Source organism: Prionailurus bengalensis, chromosome E1, assembly GCF_016509475.1.
Source record: "Prionailurus bengalensis isolate Pbe53 chromosome E1, Fcat_Pben_1.1_paternal_pri, whole genome shotgun sequence".
Classification (NCBI taxonomy): Eukaryota; Metazoa; Chordata; class Mammalia; order Carnivora; family Felidae; genus Prionailurus; species Prionailurus bengalensis.
Genome location: NC_057347.1, coordinates 13868181 through 13884954, shown reverse-complemented (window position 1 = coordinate 13884954; position 16774 = coordinate 13868181). Strand labels below are relative to the sequence as shown.

Below are 16774 nucleotides of genomic sequence, written 5' to 3'. Positions count from 1 at the left end.
GTTCTTCCTATCCAGGAGCATGGAATCTTCTTCCATTTCTTTGTATCTTCTTCAATTTCTTTCATCAGCTTTCTATAGTTTTCAGTGTATAGATTTTTTCCCTCTTTGGTTAGATTTATTCCTAGGTATTTTATGGTTTTTGGTGCAACTGTAAATGGGATCGATTCCTTGATTTCTCTTTCTGTCGCTTCATTGTTGGTGTATAGAAATGCAGCCGATTTCTGTGCACTGATTTTATATCCTGCAACTTCCCTGAATTTATGAATCAGTTCCAGCAGTTTTTTGGTGGAATCTTTTGGGTTTTCCATGTAGAGTATCATGTCATCTGTGAAGAGTGAAAGTTTGACCTCCTCCTGGCCGATTTGGATGCCTTTTATTTCTTTGTGTTGTCTGATTGCAGAGGCTAAGACTTCCAATAACATGCTGAATAACAGTGGCAAGAGTAGACATCCCTGCCTTGTTCCTGACCTTAGGGGGAGTTGTCCCTCACCTTTTAACCATCCTCCACGAGCCCCAAGTCAGGGCTCTGCGTGCTTTGGAGCTCAGTAAGATATGCTTGCTAGCCTCTACCTAATATCTTAGGTGTCTCCCCCAGTTTTTCTTTTTGGTGGCTTCTAAAGATTGAAAAAAAAAGCCCCTGGAGAGGTAGGTCTCAGAGTTTCAGGATTTATATATAAAGATAGAATAATGAGGAATTTCCTGTATAGATCTATCCTGTTTTCAGGATATTCCTTGCTGGCTTATAACAATGGAACACTTTTCTGTTTAGCTCCAGAGAAAGAGACACATTGGGAATGACATTGTGGCCATCATCTTCCAAGAAGAAAACACACCGTTTGTCCCAGATATGATTGCCTCCAACTTCTTACATGCCTACATTGTTGTGCAGGTCGAGAATCCGGGCACAGAGACCCCATCCTACAAGGTGAGGAGAACGTTGGAGGAAGTGGTGGGCCCAGGCACTTCACCACATCTTATGGATTTAGTTAAATCAAGGACCACTAGTTCTCACTGGCTCCTCGGGTCATTCTCCAAAATGGTACTCCTAGTGTTGGTATGATCAGTTTTCTAGAAATCCTAGGTTTCTGTGATTTGGGAGCCAAGAGGCCTTCCTTATGATGTCATATCCTCCATCTGGCTGCTTCCAGGTTCAATAGCATCCAACTCAAGGGTTGAGAAGCCCCCAGTGCCTCTGTTTGGAATCTGGTAATGCCATTGGCTGGACTAAGGCAGAGCCAGGGGAGAGGAACAAAAGAGAGGAGGGTGGGGAGGACTATCAGGAAAGGGAAGGGAAGAGGTGTGGTAACAAGGGGAAGAAAGGAAAGGAGAAATGTTTATGGTGACAGCGGTGGAGAACAGGGGGTCCGGCAGACCCTGGCCATAGGGTGGGCTCTTCTTGTTTTTTTTTTTTTTTTTTTTTTTTTTTTTTTTTTAACGTTTATTTATTTTTGAGACAGAGAGAGACAGAGCATGAACGAGGGAGGGTCAGAGAGAGGGAGACACAGAATCTGAAACAGGCTCCAGGCTCCAAGCTGTCAGCACAGAGCCCGACGCAGGGCCCGAACTCACGGACCGCGAGATCATGACCTGAGCAGAAGTCAGCCGCTTAACCGACTGAGCCACCCAGGCGCCCCTGGGCTCTTCTTGTTTAGCTGTTCTAGAATAAACCATTGGTCTTAATTTGAAGACTCCCAGGGAGGGGGGGGTTGCAAGCACCTGAGTCTAAGTCTGAATCTAAGCCTCCAGATCGATAAGTGGTCTTCCAGGTTGGCTCAGTGTCCTCCCCAATGCAGGGAGGCCCTGGCAGCCCTCACCCTGCCCGTTCCCGATGGCTGTGCCGCCAGCCCTCCGCTCCCCTCCCCTTCTCCGTGAGAAACAATTCTAACCTCTTGGGCAACAGTTTCTATCTCACCGGTGCTGGGGACTGTGGGCTCCAAGGGAGATAGACTGAGGCAGAGTCTTTAAGGTGGATGTTAGTCTTTGAACCTCTTGTGGATATACGCAGAATGCTTATGTGCAAGATGTTGTGTTCATGTGCTTCTTTGCATATTAGGGGGAGAGAGACCAAAGGTGAGATTCTCAGAGGGCTCCCTGTTCCCCAGAAGTGTTAGGAACCACGGTTCTAAGGGAGAGGGAAATGAGCCTGTCGTTGCCAATGGGAACTTGGAATGATCTGAAAATGGAGTAACTGTGTAATAAATAGCTTAGGCCAGTGCTGGTTCCTAGGGCTTACAAAGCCCAAGTGTTTCATGGCCATCTTCATGAAGTATCAACTTTGCTTGAAGATTTTGGAAAGGAAAATGATGTCGTATAATTATTACATCAATAGAAACCCACATATTTGAGTGCAAAATGCACATCAGCTTTAAAAGCAGATATGAGACTACAAACAAAACCCCACACTCTCTCCTACGAGGAAAGCTGACTCTTCTGTCCCCATGTTCATATTGATGTCCATGCTCCTCCGTCATTGAGCACTTTCAGCTTTTCAGCTGAAAAGTTGCAGAAGCCGTGTTTTGGGCATTTCCTTGGAGGATCACCTTCTTACACCAAAATGGGCATTCCCTTCAAACAGCTGTTTGATTTGTTGATGGAAGCAAGTTTATTCATTCAGTGCCCCCTGTGTGCTGGGGGTGGGACACGTGGAAGTGACCTACAGGGAAGGGGGAGAGGGCCAGTGAGTGCACTTCAGCCACCGGGCCACTCAGACAGCCAACTGACTCTCTTCACAGCCAGTGGAGGCAGAGAGCCGCTGGGTAGGATCCTCGAGGTAAAGCTGTGTGGTAGGAGGGCTCCCAGACGCTGCCAGGCAGTCATGTGCGAACGTGTGGCTTGTCTGCTGGGCCTCTGCTGGCAGAAGAGGCCTCTCGTGGAGGTTTAGTATTTGTTTTTAGCTCCTGATAGGAAATGGAACTCAGCTAACTGGCTTCTCCACTTTCTCAAGAGCTTAGTGGGGTGGGAAAATGCAGAGATCCAAAAAAACACCACTCCCCTCCCCCCACCTCCAGCTTTGATGCCTGAAGTCTTTACCAAGGCTTCTCAGCCAGAGTCCATGGTCCAGGGAGAAGCACTGTCCTCAGAGAGGGTGGCAATAAGCAGAGAAGCAGGACCCACAGGGAGAGCCGTGCTCTGTCCCCAGGCTTTGGGACTGTGTGGTCCACCTGCCTGGCAAACATCCAGGCTGGAAGGCAGACCTGTGAATGGGGCTGGGGATGCAGGGCGGGGGGAGGGAGGCCAGCCTTCCAACATGCTCCCCAGAGCTCTGTCCATTCATATTCCCAGCAGCACCCCAGGTGATGAGAAGACCCGGGAGGACCTGGTCAGATTCCTCAGAGGGTCCAGGGTGAAATGGGACTTTCACTGACCTCTGCAGACTTAGGGGCTATGGCAAAGGAGGGTGAGATATCCCCAGGGGCTGAACAGTGTCCCAGGAGGCCTCCACTGGGGAGGATGAACAGGAAAGAAAAGGAAATAGAGGGAAGGACAGGGGTGGGAAGGTGCAGGAAAGCCCCCCAGACCGAGAGGCTCAGGAGCTGACGGTTCTGGTCCCAGCCCTGCCTCTGACTGCTGCATGACCTTGAGCCGGTTCCTTCCCTCTCTGGACCTCAGCTTCCATCTGTGTGAAATGAGGAAGTTGGACTAGACCAGCTCTGAGTTTCTTCCAGCCCTGACATGCTGCGGGAGGGGAAGCGGAGTCAAGGGTTGGGGGAGTTGAGGAAGAGGGGTGTGTGTGTGTGTGTGTGTGTGTGAGAGAGAGAGAGAGAGAGAGGGAGGGAGAAGGAAATGGTTGAGGGGAACTCTCTAGTATTTCAAGTGTCCTTTCTTAGGTGCAGGTCAGCAGGGGAAGTAAAAAAACAAAGCCCCAGGTAACAGGTTACCCCATCCTGGGTGCTTGCTCTGCACCAGGCACTGTGCTAGGCCCTTAGAAGCACAGCCTCCTTGAACCTTCACGAGCCCCTGGTCAGGCAGGGTCTCTTGTTAGCCCTATTTTACAGGAAGGAAATTGAGGCTGAGAGCCTAAGCCACTTAAGGCTGGAGGCCACAGAGCCCGGAGGTGGGGAGCTGGAGTGTGTCCAGGTCTGCCAGTGGTCTTCACCACTGAGCCGTCAGAGCAGGTGGGAACTTGGCTCCAAAACTCAGGGGTGCATGAAAGGTGATGTCAGATGATTTTTCAGACGGGAATTAACTCCGGCTGAACCGTTACTAGAACTCCCTCCTCTTCCTGTCTCAGGTCACCCTGCCTCTGACTCCTGAAACCCGGCAGAGGTCTCAGGAATCCTATGGGAAGCACCCCACTGGGGAGGGGTGCTGCCTGTGTACCCCCTTCCCCTCACTGCCGATCTGGTGCCTGGGCAGCCTTCCACGGTTCCCCAAGGCTTCCAGGCCACACTTGGCCGTGCATGTCAAGGTGGGAGCCCTTGGAGGCTCCCCGCCTCCCTGGTGTATCCTTGAACTCACACGCTCCAAGCCTCCTTCTCTTTCCAGCCTCGAAAATTCTCTTCCCCACAGTACCTGCACCTCTTTCTCAGCCCTGCCCTGCCCCCTGCTGGGAGGCCCACACTGAATTTAGAAACTGAGAAGGTGGGGCCGTGTTCTGGCAGCTTCTGCTTTGGGCCCAGCAACCCACCTGTCCTCAAGAGGAGGGAACAGCAAAGCCCCGGGCACTTTGTTGGAAAAGGGGTCAGGAGAGGGAACACAGTGGGGATAGAAGATGCATCACCCGGAAGGATCCTGTCCCCTGCTTTTCTGACATGGCTGCTGTGGTGGGCTTATCTGACCAAGAGACTCGGCAGGTTGAAGAGCATGTCTGAAGCGCCTTACCCAGTCAGCACAGACCACTCTAGAGCAAGCCTGAGAAGGAGGGCCATAGGGGTGGGAAGAGGGCGGAGGGCCTGACCTCTGGCCTGCCCCCCCCCCCCACCTCAGTTCCTGTGCACAGTGGGTGGTGGTGGGGGACTGTGTTTGGCAGCTGGAACCAGCCAGAGATCATGTCAGCTGAACACACACCATTTCCTAATTCTGGGCACGCAGACAGCCTTGAGCTTGGGGAGAGAAAGCAGTACTGACCAGCTCTCTCCCGCTGTTTCCTTCCAGACCCTGGCAGGGCCTTCCCTTGGCCTGGCTCTGAGCTGCCTGCTCACCCGGTCTGGCAGACTCTCTGCATCTGGCCTGCTTCATAGGCCAGGGAGGCTGGCAGCACGCCAGGGCCAGGCTCACGCCAGCGGCAGTCTGGGAAAGGGAGAGGGCAGAGTCTCTAGAGAGGCCTGCAGCCTTCGGGCTGAGAGCAGGTGAAACCAGGGCACGTCCACGCAGGGAGGGCATCTGGATGTGCTGGGCCTGTCCCGAGGCTGGGACACCCCTAGGCAGAGCGCCTGGGTGCTCTCACTCCTAGTTCCTGCCTCCCCAGGCTGGCCGGAAGTGGACACCACACCCAGAGCCTGGGGCCCCCTGTGCAAGAGCACCGTGATGTCCCCCTACCCACAATTCCCAGCCTGGGCCCTGGCGCTCTGTTGGTTCAGGGCTCACCCAGACAGACTGTCTAACCCTGTGGTGGGGCCAGGGCTCCCAAACACTAGTCCACCAACCGCACGAAAGCTTTGTGGAGTGTTTAACAGTTGCGGATTCCTGGCTCCGCCCCAGTGCTTGTGATTCAGTAAGTTTGGGGTGGAGCCCGTGCAATCGGTATTTATTTTTTAAACACTTGAAGTGATTCAGGTTTGGGAGTCAGTGTTGTGGGAAAAGGACCACAGAGCAGGACCAGGAGGTCTGGATTCCCTGGTCATCTCTGTGGCTAATCACCTGTGTGCCTGAGGGGAGATGGCTCCCAGTCTCTGGGCATCTGTGTCCCCATCAGTAAGACAGGGTTAACGGTTCTCACTTTGTCTTCTCCGTGGGATTAATATCCATTCAAATGAGGCAACGAGATAAGTCCTCCTGGGCACTTGTACTGCGTTAGAAGCGGAGTCCCAGGCTACTCCTCAGTCCTGTCTGGTCATCTTGCCAAACTTGTTTCTGGCCTCCAGGAATGTAGATGAGAGCATGTGGATGGCTGTGCAGCCGGCCCCACTTCTAGGAACAACGACTTGGGCCATGCTGGTGATGGCTCATGGGAGTGTTGGATTTGAGTTCTGGGGAGGGGAGGGCAGAGGACTGCTCTGGGTCGTGGGCTTTCCTAGGGCCAGGGCTTGGAATGCATTATCCTCCTCAGCTTGGATCTCTTCCCTCCTGGCCCACACCGAGACTCTGTTTCAGGTGTCAGTCACTGCACGGGAAGATGTGCCCGCCTTTGGCCCACCTCTGCCCAGCCCTCCTGTTTTCCAGAAGGTAAGAAACCCCTTTCTGCTCTTCTCTTATCTCAGGCTCTAGGTTTCAGCATCTGAGTGGCCGTGGCTGGAGTGGGGCCGGATCTGGGCTGGGGACGTTAGAAGCACCTTAGGCAGGCTTGGGAGAAACTCCTTATTTGGGCTCTCTCCCCTCCTCTCCTGGTGCCGCCAGCCTGGCCTAGTACAGTGCCTCTTCTCACAGTGTTTGATGCTGGCTTTGCTTTTCTGCTAGAAGAAACATTTTTGTACCTATGCCTCAGTCCCAGAAGCCTTGGACAAGAATTGCTTTCAGTCATGGAAACGCTGGGGCAAGGGGTTGATTTCCTGGGACCAGGAGAGCCGGTTTCCACATTGGCATCTTAGGTGGGCCTGGCCTGGGCTAGAAAATGACCGAATGTCAGAAGGAGGCCTTTTAGGGACTCTCCTTGGACCGTCTGTTTTGCTTACCTGTTGCTGTGGCTGAAAGCCCTTTCAGCAACAGCTGAGGCTGAGAGAATCCCAGAGCTTCATGTCTGTTCCAGGGCCCGGAGTTCAGGGAGTTTCTGCTCACCAAGCTCACCAACGCAGAGAACGCTTGCTGCAAGTCGGACAAGTTTGCAAAGCTGGAGGTGAGAGCACTGTTTCTGGAAGTCTTCCTCCTGCCTTCCTGGCTGCTTTCAGCCGGCCCGTCCCGGGGGTCTTCTCCTGGGGGCTGCTCAAGGTGCGGGGCACTGTGTTTGGTCCTCTAAGCCTTCAGTCCTGCGTTGATTTAGGAACTATTTCCTCTTGTGGAAACTTCATGCGAACTTCAGGTCTAACCAACCATGCACCAGTCATTTATTGAGCACCTACTGTGTGGCAGGCTCTGTTCTATTCCCCGTGATACCGGGGTGAGACATAGTTTCTGCCTTACGGAGCTTTTGGGCTGGTGGGAAGGGGCCATTGCTTAAGAGACAGGTATGATATAGTATCCACACTGGGCTGTGATGGAGTCCAGCACAGGGGCTGTGACTGCTTCTGCCCATGCAGAACTGGGACGTGTTCAGGGAAGGCTTCTTGGAGGAGGTGGCCCTTGACCTGCTGAATCTGGGTATCTGACAAGGCTTCTGCCAGGAGGAAAGTTTGAGGAGGGTTATTCTAGGCATGGGAAATAGCATGAGCAAAGGCCGGGCAGATCAGAGCATGACTTTTGAGGGAGCCCCAGAGGGTTTGACATGGCCTGAGAGAAGGACTCGTGTGGGGGTGGATACTCAGCTGGAGAGGTTGGTTGGGTCAGGTCAGGAAGGGCTTTTGCACTTTAGAGGTGATACAATACTTAGGAGAGTGATGGTTTGCTTTGCATATTAGACGATGACCCTGATGTGACAAGAAGGGCAGGTTGCCAGGGAGGAGGGCAGGAAGGGTGGCAAGTCAGCTATTACAGGAGTCCAGGACACATGGTGACAGCTTGCTTGCACTGGCCACAGGAGGAAATGGTTTGGGGGCAGGGTTGGGAGGACTTGATGGAGTCCTGTATTTGGGTGGGACGAAGTGGAATTCCAGGGCGGCTCTTGGGCCTTTGGCCTGGGCTCTTGACCTACCTGGGGATCATTGGGAATGAGGTCTTTTAGGACCTGCTGACCTGGAAGTGCCTGCAAGGGTTGCTGCAAGGGCTAGTCCTGGTATGCGTGCACGGCGCCCCCTGGAGGTTGTATCCATGGCCCTGGTGCGCCGTCCTGATGGAGAAGGGCAGTTGGGTACGCGGCTGTGGAGCTGGGGGCAGAGATCTGAGCTGGGACTCAGCAGGGTAGAGCTGTGGGATGGCTCGAGGAGAAGGGGCAGGGGAAGAGAGCAGAGGCCAGCCACAGAGCTTTGGTATTGACTACAGTACTTGTGAGCACGGAGCCTAGCCAGGCCCGAGGTCCACACTGTTAACTGGGATGCTGGCGGTCAGGTGTCTGGAGCCCTGGGGAGAGGGCACATCTCTGTCCTCGGTGCCAGCTCCATCGTCCCCACCCTCTTTTCTTCTAGGACCGGACGAGGGCCGCCCTTCTGGACAACCTTCATGATGAGCTTCATACCCACACACAGGCCATGCTGGGACTGGGCCCAGAAGAGGACAAGTTTGAGAATGGGGGCCATGGGGGATTCTTGGAGTCTTTTAAGGTACAGGCACAGGAGTGGCTGGGGATTGTGTATGGTGGAGGTGAGGGTGGGGCAGACAAAGGAAGGGGTCCAAGGTCTTTGGGGTCCTGACCCCGGACCCCAAGTGCCAGGATTGCAGTGTTGGTAGAGGGCAGGGGCATCAGGAAGTGTGAGCGGGCAGAGCAGCCAGCAGTGTCTCTGGCGTCTTCTGCATCCTTCCTTGATTCGGATTTTGTCTCCTCCTGGCCCAGGAGTCTGAGAAACAGGGACGGGGAAAGAGTTGTCAGCAGGCAGCAGGAGAGGAGCCAGCACAAACCAGGAACGTTACTGCCTTCAACTTCCTCCTTCTGTGGCGGGATGAGGAGTCCAGGACAGGATGATAAGAGCCAGGACAAGCCTTAGGGGTCTGTAACAGCCAGTGTGTGGTACTGCGATGGTCCACCTGGCAGGGCGTTGGAGGACCCAGCCAGGGCCGGTGGGACGGAGTTACAGGCAAGTAAATCTCTGTGGACTTTGCAAAAGGAAGAACTTTCTAACGAGAACGAGCTGCTAAAAGAAGTAGTGAGCTCGCTGTCCCTGGAAGTATTCAAGTAGAGCTCGGGCAGCCACTGAGCTAGTGTGAGATACAGGAGGCTTATCATCACGTTTACTGAGCGTTTTTGGTCCACACAGCTCTTACGTCCAGCATCTAGCTTGACCCTGGCTGTATTCGTGTGTAGTCAACAGAACGAGTCTTGTTATTCCTACTCACCAGTGAGGGCACAGGCGAGAGGGGCCGCAGGACTGCTCAAAACCTTACACCTACTTAGAGGTAGAGAAACAAACTCAGCCTTTCTGGTTCTTAGGTTAACATTCTGCCGGATTGCCCGTTGCAGAATGACTTGTCGAGCTGCCGTTTTGGGGGCAGTATGTGTGGGGTCAGGGTGAGCCCTGCCTGCGTTAGAATCCCAGCTCGGTGTGATCGTGGGCACAGTCTTTAAAGTCTCTGAGCTGCAGTGTTCTCAACGACACACGGATGATCAATCGGACCTCTGGAGTTGCTGGAGGAATTCACTGAAATAATACGTGGAGAGTGCGCGTTGCCTGGAACACGGTAAATGCTTGGTGAAAGCGTTAGCTATTATTGCTGCGTAAGGTGAAAACTTACTGTGCGCCAACCCATCTAAAGCCTCACAAGTGCCCTCTGTGCCCTGTGAGGAAGGCTGTTATGATGGGGATAATAACTCATTTCCAGTTTTATTAATTGTGGGTGTAATTTTTCGTGTGAGGAAAAAGGCTCAAAGAGACAAAGTAATTCAAATCTGAGTGTTGAGTTGAGTCTGCTGGATCGCAGAGCCCGTGTTCTACACGAATGCTGCCTCTGGTTCCAGACTCGGTTAGGATTCCACCCACGCCAGCCTGGCCTGGGCAAGCCTGGGGTCTGTCCCTGGCGGCCCGGCGGGACCGCAGAGAGCAGGGCATGGCTCCGCTGGCCCTAGTCGAGGCAGCTGCCGAGATTCCTCCCAGGGGTGGGGGCGGGGGGGGGGGTGGGAGCCGAGCTGCTTGTCCAGGCTGGTGGGAGATTCCTGGGGCATCTGTTTCAGGCCTGATGGACAGCAGCAGCCAGGGTGAAATAGGAGAAATTGGAGATCAAGAGCAAAGGGGCATGAGGGAGAAAGGGGGCAGGGGAGGAAAGAGGGAGCTAGGTCGGCTAGCCCGGCAAGAGAAGGGGGAATGTGAAACCCAGGAAATAGGAAAACTTTTGTAGCACTGCCCCTTCATCATATCGAGCACATCACAATGCTCCCACATCCCGCAGTAAAATGTAATTTGTGTATGGCTTAAGCTGCAGGTGACTAGCTAACATAATGTGATATTTTGTCGATTTTAACGAAGCGTTTGTTTTGCAAGTTTCTTTCTGTATTTTGAAGCTCATAGTCGGGTTTTTCAAGTTTCAACTGTTTTTATAACCTGGAAAAGCTCGTAGACTGTGCACACTGCCCACGGTGCCTTTGGATAAAATGGTCCAGCAGCTACATGCAGGTTGTGGGTCTAAAGGAGGGTGGCTCCAGGCCTCTTGCCCAGTCACCTGCCTCTGGAGGAGTAGCAGTTGATTTGTGTTCGACTCTAGTGGGGCTGACTGAAGAGGTTTCCCACAGAGAGGAGGCTTCAAGATTTTAACAACTACTCATCTTTGATCCAGTAGTCCAGGATCTTTTTCTTTTCAACCCTTAATCCTTCCACCTGTGGGCTGGAGACATCTGCTTGTGCATTCTGCTTCCACGCCTGTCCCGGAGGCAGCGCTTATGGGGTATGGGAGGGGTTGTCACGATCGGTCACACAGAGTGAGCCTTCAGAGCTCTGACCATTATGAGGAACTTTTTTTTAAACCCTGAGTTGGGAACAGGAGCTCTTTTACTCTGTTCCTGCCACCATTATCCTCTTATCTCCCAGGCTGTGGAGGCTGGAGCTGGGCGCCAGCCAGGAGCAGCACGGAGCCCAGTGGCCTGGAGGTTTGTGATGTCTGGGCCAGGCCCACGGTCTGACCCAGCTCGGGAAACCGCCTCTCGCCATTGTGCTGTTTCTTCACGCACTCCTGGGGTGGTGCTGTGGCATCAGAATTATTGGCATTCCTCATGGAGTTCCTCACCTGCACCTCTGGAAAGAAGTGGTGCACAAAATGATCCCAGAAAGAAAAGTTGTGTGTTTTATCTCCTTCTGGTCAAAGGTCTCATCTCGTGTGGAGACAGTTGAGAATTCTCAGGGCTAAAAGCAATCTCAACCATCCATCCCCTTGCCTCTCGGGACCATTCTCCCTTCCACCCCCCTACAGAGCAGTGGCCCTCTGTCCCTCTGCAGGGAAGCAGACCCATCGGTGCCCTAGGTCATGCTGCCTGGCACCTCACACCACGTAGAATAGTTCTCTCTTCTTACCTCGGTCCCACTGGCTGTACTTGAGGCTTTTCTTCCATGAGAAACAGAACAGTTGGTTTATGGATGTCCAGACCTGCTTCTCAAACTGAGTGCTGGGAGATAGTCTCAGGAACCTGCCAGTTCTACAAACACTTAAAAATTTTGCATTTTCACTTAGATGATAACCTAAAAATATACATATTTCCAATTATAGAGACCAAACTTTTGCAGCGAAACTCTCAATTAAAAGACATTTCTGTGGAATAAGAAAGCATATTGTATATGCGGTCCGCGGAACCACTGCTGTGGGGGTCTGTGGATGTATTCTGGGTCTTGCGAGAATATTTTTCTTTATAAAAGAGCTGTGGGACGCCTGGGGGTTAAGTGTCCAATTCTTGATTTCGGCTCGGGTCATGATCTCATGGTTCCTTAGATCAAGCCCCATGTTAGGCTCTGTGCTGACCATGCAGACCCTGCTTCGGATTCTCTCTCTCCCTCTCTCTCTGCTCCTCCCAGCTCATGCGTGCGCGCTCTCTCTCTCAAAATAAATAAACTTAAAAAAAAAGAGTAGCATTAAATGAATAAAAATGAAAGAGCTGTACATTACTCAGCTTCCAAAAATATTGATCTCTGGACCATTGTTTCCAAATGCCATTCTCAGACACTGCCAGCTATTGATGAAGCTATTATTGGTCTGTAATGAAATGAAAAGAAAAAGTAACGCTCCTCGGAGGCACCTGGGTGGCTCAGTTGGTTAAGCATCCAACTCTTGATTTTGGCTCGGGTCACGGTGTCGCGGTTCGTGAGAGCGAGCCCCGCCTGGGGGCCCTCTGTGCCCCTCTCAAAATAAATAAAACTTAAAAAAAGAGAAGAAAAAGTAGCACTCCTTGATGTAGCTACGTGATGTGTACACAAAATACACGTAAGCCACACTTTGAGAAACATTGAGCTGGCCCAACCCACCCATTAACCTTGTCGTGCAGAAGGGAGAATGGAGGACCAGAGAGGAGAGGGTCCAGTGGCAGAATGGGGACCACCCAAGCAGGGACAGCTGCTTTCTCCAGCCTTTGAGAGGTGCTGATAGTTAATGCACTGGTGTGATACGTATGACCCCTAGTGGCAGGAGAAGGGCAGGAGGCTGCAATTTCCCAGGCAGAGTACCCGCAAGCAGGGGCAGCCTGCTTTGTGTTTGTGGTGTTTGTGGATTGGAGCTCCGGTCTATGGAGGGGGGAGGGGTGTTTCCTTCTCTTGTCAACCTGCATCCTTTATTTGCCCTGCTAGAAGGACAGAACACCCCATTCCAGTCCTCAGTGTACCTCCTGATGAGGAGTGTCTCAGGAGGCAAGCGGTTAGCATCTTTCTCTCTCCAAGCACCCCTCCCTTTCTTGCTTGCCTTGTGCAGCTAGGCACGTCCGCGTTAGCGCTCATGTCTCTGCCTCGTGTCCCCTAAGTTTGTTGAACCGAAGCAACTCGCAAATCCCACTTAGAATCATGAGGAAGCACAAACCCCTAAGGAAGCAAGGCTTGTGGTTGGCCCAGAAGAGACTTGCTCCGTGTATAACACTAACTGGTAGCTCAGTCCCCTGCCTAAATGAAGTGACATAAGCAGATAGAGAGAAAGTGCCACCACCTCCTTGCCCCCACGAAGGGAGAGCTTGTTCAAAAGTAAGCCGTGAGGTGAGCTGAGGGCTGGGAGACCGTGAGGGGGGACCCTGGAACCGGCAGTGGTTAGCTGGGAGGAGAGCACTCTCTGAGGGCACTCGTGTCCTCAGACAGTTGAGGGACGGTTGTGTGAAATATGGAACAGACTGGTCTGAGATTGAAGAACAAGTAAGATGCCAGCTCAGTGCACAGAAGGCCTTTCCAAGGGTCGGGCTGTCCCTTGGAAAGCAGTGAGCATCCTGTCCCTGGGAGGATGCAGGCGGAGGGGGAGACTGTCTTTTCTCTTCTCTACCCTTTCCTCGCTCTCCTTCCTCCCCGGTTTGAGAAGGCTGTGCTTCCAGCTCCACATCAGATTGAAATGTAAAACACTTCAGACCACGTCACTGGATGATTTTGTCCAAATCCAGCTTTGTTTTAAGGCTTTGGGGCAACCGTCATGTCTCTGACCTTCCGTCCCCAAGAGCGGGGAAGGAGAGCTGGGCCTGAGAGAGCAGGTTGCACACCGGGTATTGGGCACCCACGGTCTCACGTCCTCCCCACGCAGGACCGTCCCCACGTTGTGCGGACGAGGAGGCCATGTGTCAGAGAGGTTCATACACTGTGTTGGGAAGACCAGGATTCAGACCTCTTTCTGTTAGCTTCAAGCAGCAGATGGCCACCCTGCACATCCCTGGGGTTCCCTGTCAGCCCATTGTCTCCTCAGATTTATCTTGCGGACTCAGACAGCGGCACCAAGGGCATTTGAGGAGAAAACGTCTTTCCTGACATCGACCTTGGAGACTTTTTTTGAAGAGAGTCGAAAGCCCTTGGTTTCTGATCACCGTTAGTCCATCAACCAGTTCCGTTATATGTTCAATCTGGACAGCTCTTTGGGAGACCGGGACCCTTTCATCTGGAGCCCAGGGTCCTGGATTTGGGTCCCCACTCCATCTCCCACCTGCAGCGACCTTGGGTGATCGTTTGCCTTTTGGGACCTTTCCTATCAGTGCCTGTCCTGTCTGCATCTCAGAGTTGTAGGGATCCAGCGAGTTCATGTACACGAAGCCCAGTAGACCAGATCCCATCAAACCACATCAAATCTTTCTTGGAAAGAGACCCGTGAGGAGGGCATCAGAACATACACGATCAGCTGACACATCGTCGTTGATGACGGTGGCAGTGGCGGCAGACCCATAGGGGCCCCAGAGGGATGTCATGATGCTGAGATTTATGGAGCACTTGACTCACTTAGGGAGGTTTGCTGTTTATCCAGAGACACCTCAGTGTGGTGCCACACCATTCCTGGCCTCGGTTTTCCAGAGGGCGTGTGACTTAATGTTGTCTTTGGGCGATGGAATGAATAGAATGTACTGGCTGGAAACAGTTGCTAGGCGATTCTGTTCTGTGGTCTAGAAAGGGAGAGAGAGATGATGTCCCTCAGGCAGTGTCTTTGACTCACACAGGAGAGGCTAGATGACATCAGGGGTAAGAGTCTGGTGGGCTGTGTGCCTCATTTGCAGAAATGGTTCGTCTCCAGAGCATTCGTGTTTGCCAATGGCTGTCTTTCCTGAATCGGCTTCCTGCATCCATGCCTTTGTCCTTCTAAGTCAGTTTTCTGAAGCTAAGTTTCTGAGGACCTCAGCCTGCTCTCACAGTAAGGAAAACCCATGAGCCCACTTAGCAAGGGCTCTTGCGGGGACTCATGGCTCAGTGTGGTCCTTGGCATCTGTTATCCCGGCTTGTTGGCTTCGTCCCGCAGGCTTGGTCTCTCATGGCCCCAAGGTGGCTATGGCAGTTTCAGGTGCAGAATGTCACATCTCTTTTGGAAATCCTTTAAACAAATTTTTTTCCAATGTTTATTTATTTTTGAGAGACAGAGAAACGCAGAGCACGAGCAGGGGAGGGGCAGAGAGAGAGGGAGACACAGGATTCAAAGCAGGCTCCAGTCTCTGGGCTGTCAGCACAGACGCGGGGCTTGGACTCACAAACTGTGAGATCATGACCTGAGCCGAAGTCTGACGCTTAACCGATGGAGCCGCCCAGGTGCCGCTGGGAGTCCTTGAGGAGACCTTTCCCCACAGCTCCCATCAGACACCCCTCATGCCCCACTGGCAAGGGGATAGGTTATGTGACCACCTTAGACTGATCATGATACGCCCTGTCCCGTGGAGGAAGAGGGGAAGTTGGACCAGACAGTGGCTCTGCACTGAGGAATATGCCAGGGATGGCATTTTTATGTGCATAACTCATCATATCTCCATTTGTGTATCTTGGCGTATGTCGGGGTTTATATCGAGGCCCTCTGTCCTACTACCTATTAGCTGGTGCTCCTGGTTGGGTCACTGAGCCTCTCTGAGCCTTACCTGTGAAATGGAATGGAGGGCATCCACACGGTGGGCTTGTCGGGAGGATACATCTAAAGCTCTTAGAGAGCCTGGCGCGTCATAAGTCCCCAATAAACATGGCAACTCTTCTGTTCGTTTGCTTTCTGTGTGCCCGTCCCTGTTCCAGAACCAGGAGAATTACAAGAGAGGAGTCAGAGAAGTGTCAGACCTGACCTCTGCCTCTAAGAAGTGTCCAAGTCGGCTAGGGAAACAAGACGTGTTCCTAAAATTAGGGCAACACTAAAAGACCCAGGGCCTGTGGGAGTGCTCCCTCTGTGTTAACTAGCTGTCCTCACTATGGCCACTTCTCTTGGTTCTGGTTCCAGAACAGCATAGACCTGCCGAGTGGTCGGAGGGAGCATTGTCACCTCCCAGGCCCGTCCCTGTCAAAGGCTTAACGGCCTTGATTTTACCTGTTCCTGTCTGTGCCACGCTGTGACAAGCCCCTGATCATCCTGGGTGTCCCCTCCTGGACCCTTCACTGTTTGCCAATGTGCCCTTTGCTCTTTGGTGGCCCTGAGTGGCCTGAGTGTGCACAAGTGTGCAAAAGCTGAGGGCTCTGTCCACAGACCCCACCAGGAGGGCAGGGGCACCCGGTGGGCTGGGCTCCAACTCTCAGGTCCCTGTCTCTTCTCCCCATAGAGAGCCATCCGTGTGCGTAGCCACTCCATGGAGACCATGGTGAGCAGCCAGAAGAAGCAGCACAGTGGGGGCATCCCCGGCAGCCTCAGTGGGGGCATCTCCCACAACAGCATGGATGTCACCAAGACCACCTTCTCGGTGAGCGCCACAGGCCCCTGGGATAGCATGCGGTTCCTGGGGAGGGCCCCCCACCCCAGGCCTGTGAAGGATGATGTGTTCACCCAGGCTTGGGCCAGGTGGCCTGAGCAGGGATGGGGCAGATTGAGGCTGTTTGGGGGTGACCCTAGGCCCTGCCTGTGAAATGGAGCCTCCATTTCAGTTTCAGTTTTGGGGCACTTTTCTCTGCCCAGAGGCTGGGGACCCAGGAGGGGTGTCCTTGCTTTGTTATTAATGACGACGGTAGTCACCCTTGGCTTGCTGTGCACCAGGGACTGAACTAACTGATTCATAGACCTTATCTCATCTGATCCCTCTAACAGCTCTTAGAGGTAGAAATTGATGTGTTCTCCATTTCGAATTTGAGGAAGGGAGGCCCAGAGGGGTTTAGTCACCTGCCACAGGTCACCTAGTTAAGCTGAAAAGCTGGGGTTTGAATGCGTGTCTCCCTGATCCAAAGTCTTGGCTGTTAATCACTGTGTATGCAGTTCCCAAGGAAAGAGCCTGGTGTGTCTGTGGGTTTGGGTCTGGTCTGTTTGCACCAGGGACTGGCCAGGCGAAAGAACCACATAGTTGGTCCTTTTAAAAAGCAAAGGGATAGAGTAGGGTTTTCTTTTCTTTCCTTTTCTTTTT

At 52.8% G+C, this 16774-nt stretch overlaps 1 protein-coding gene across 8 annotated transcripts in view; it reads left to right on the top strand.

The window, feature by feature from the left end:
• Positions 1-16774, top strand: part of RAP1GAP2 (RAP1 GTPase activating protein 2) — a 212747-nt gene that overhangs the window by 182679 nt on the left and 13294 nt on the right. For all 8 annotated transcript variants that reach the window (XR_006297784.1, XM_043583426.1, XM_043583420.1 and 5 more), the window contains 5 exons: positions 770-925; positions 6253-6324; positions 6845-6931; positions 8313-8447; positions 15986-16123. Coding sequence is in view for 7 of the 8 variants with exons in the window: in XM_043583426.1 (XP_043439361.1) it covers positions 770-925; positions 6253-6324; positions 6845-6931; positions 8313-8447; positions 15986-16123 (588 nt within the window). In the remaining variant the exon portion in view is untranslated. The remainder of the gene's footprint in view (positions 1-769; positions 926-6252; positions 6325-6844; positions 6932-8312; positions 8448-15985; positions 16124-16774) is intronic.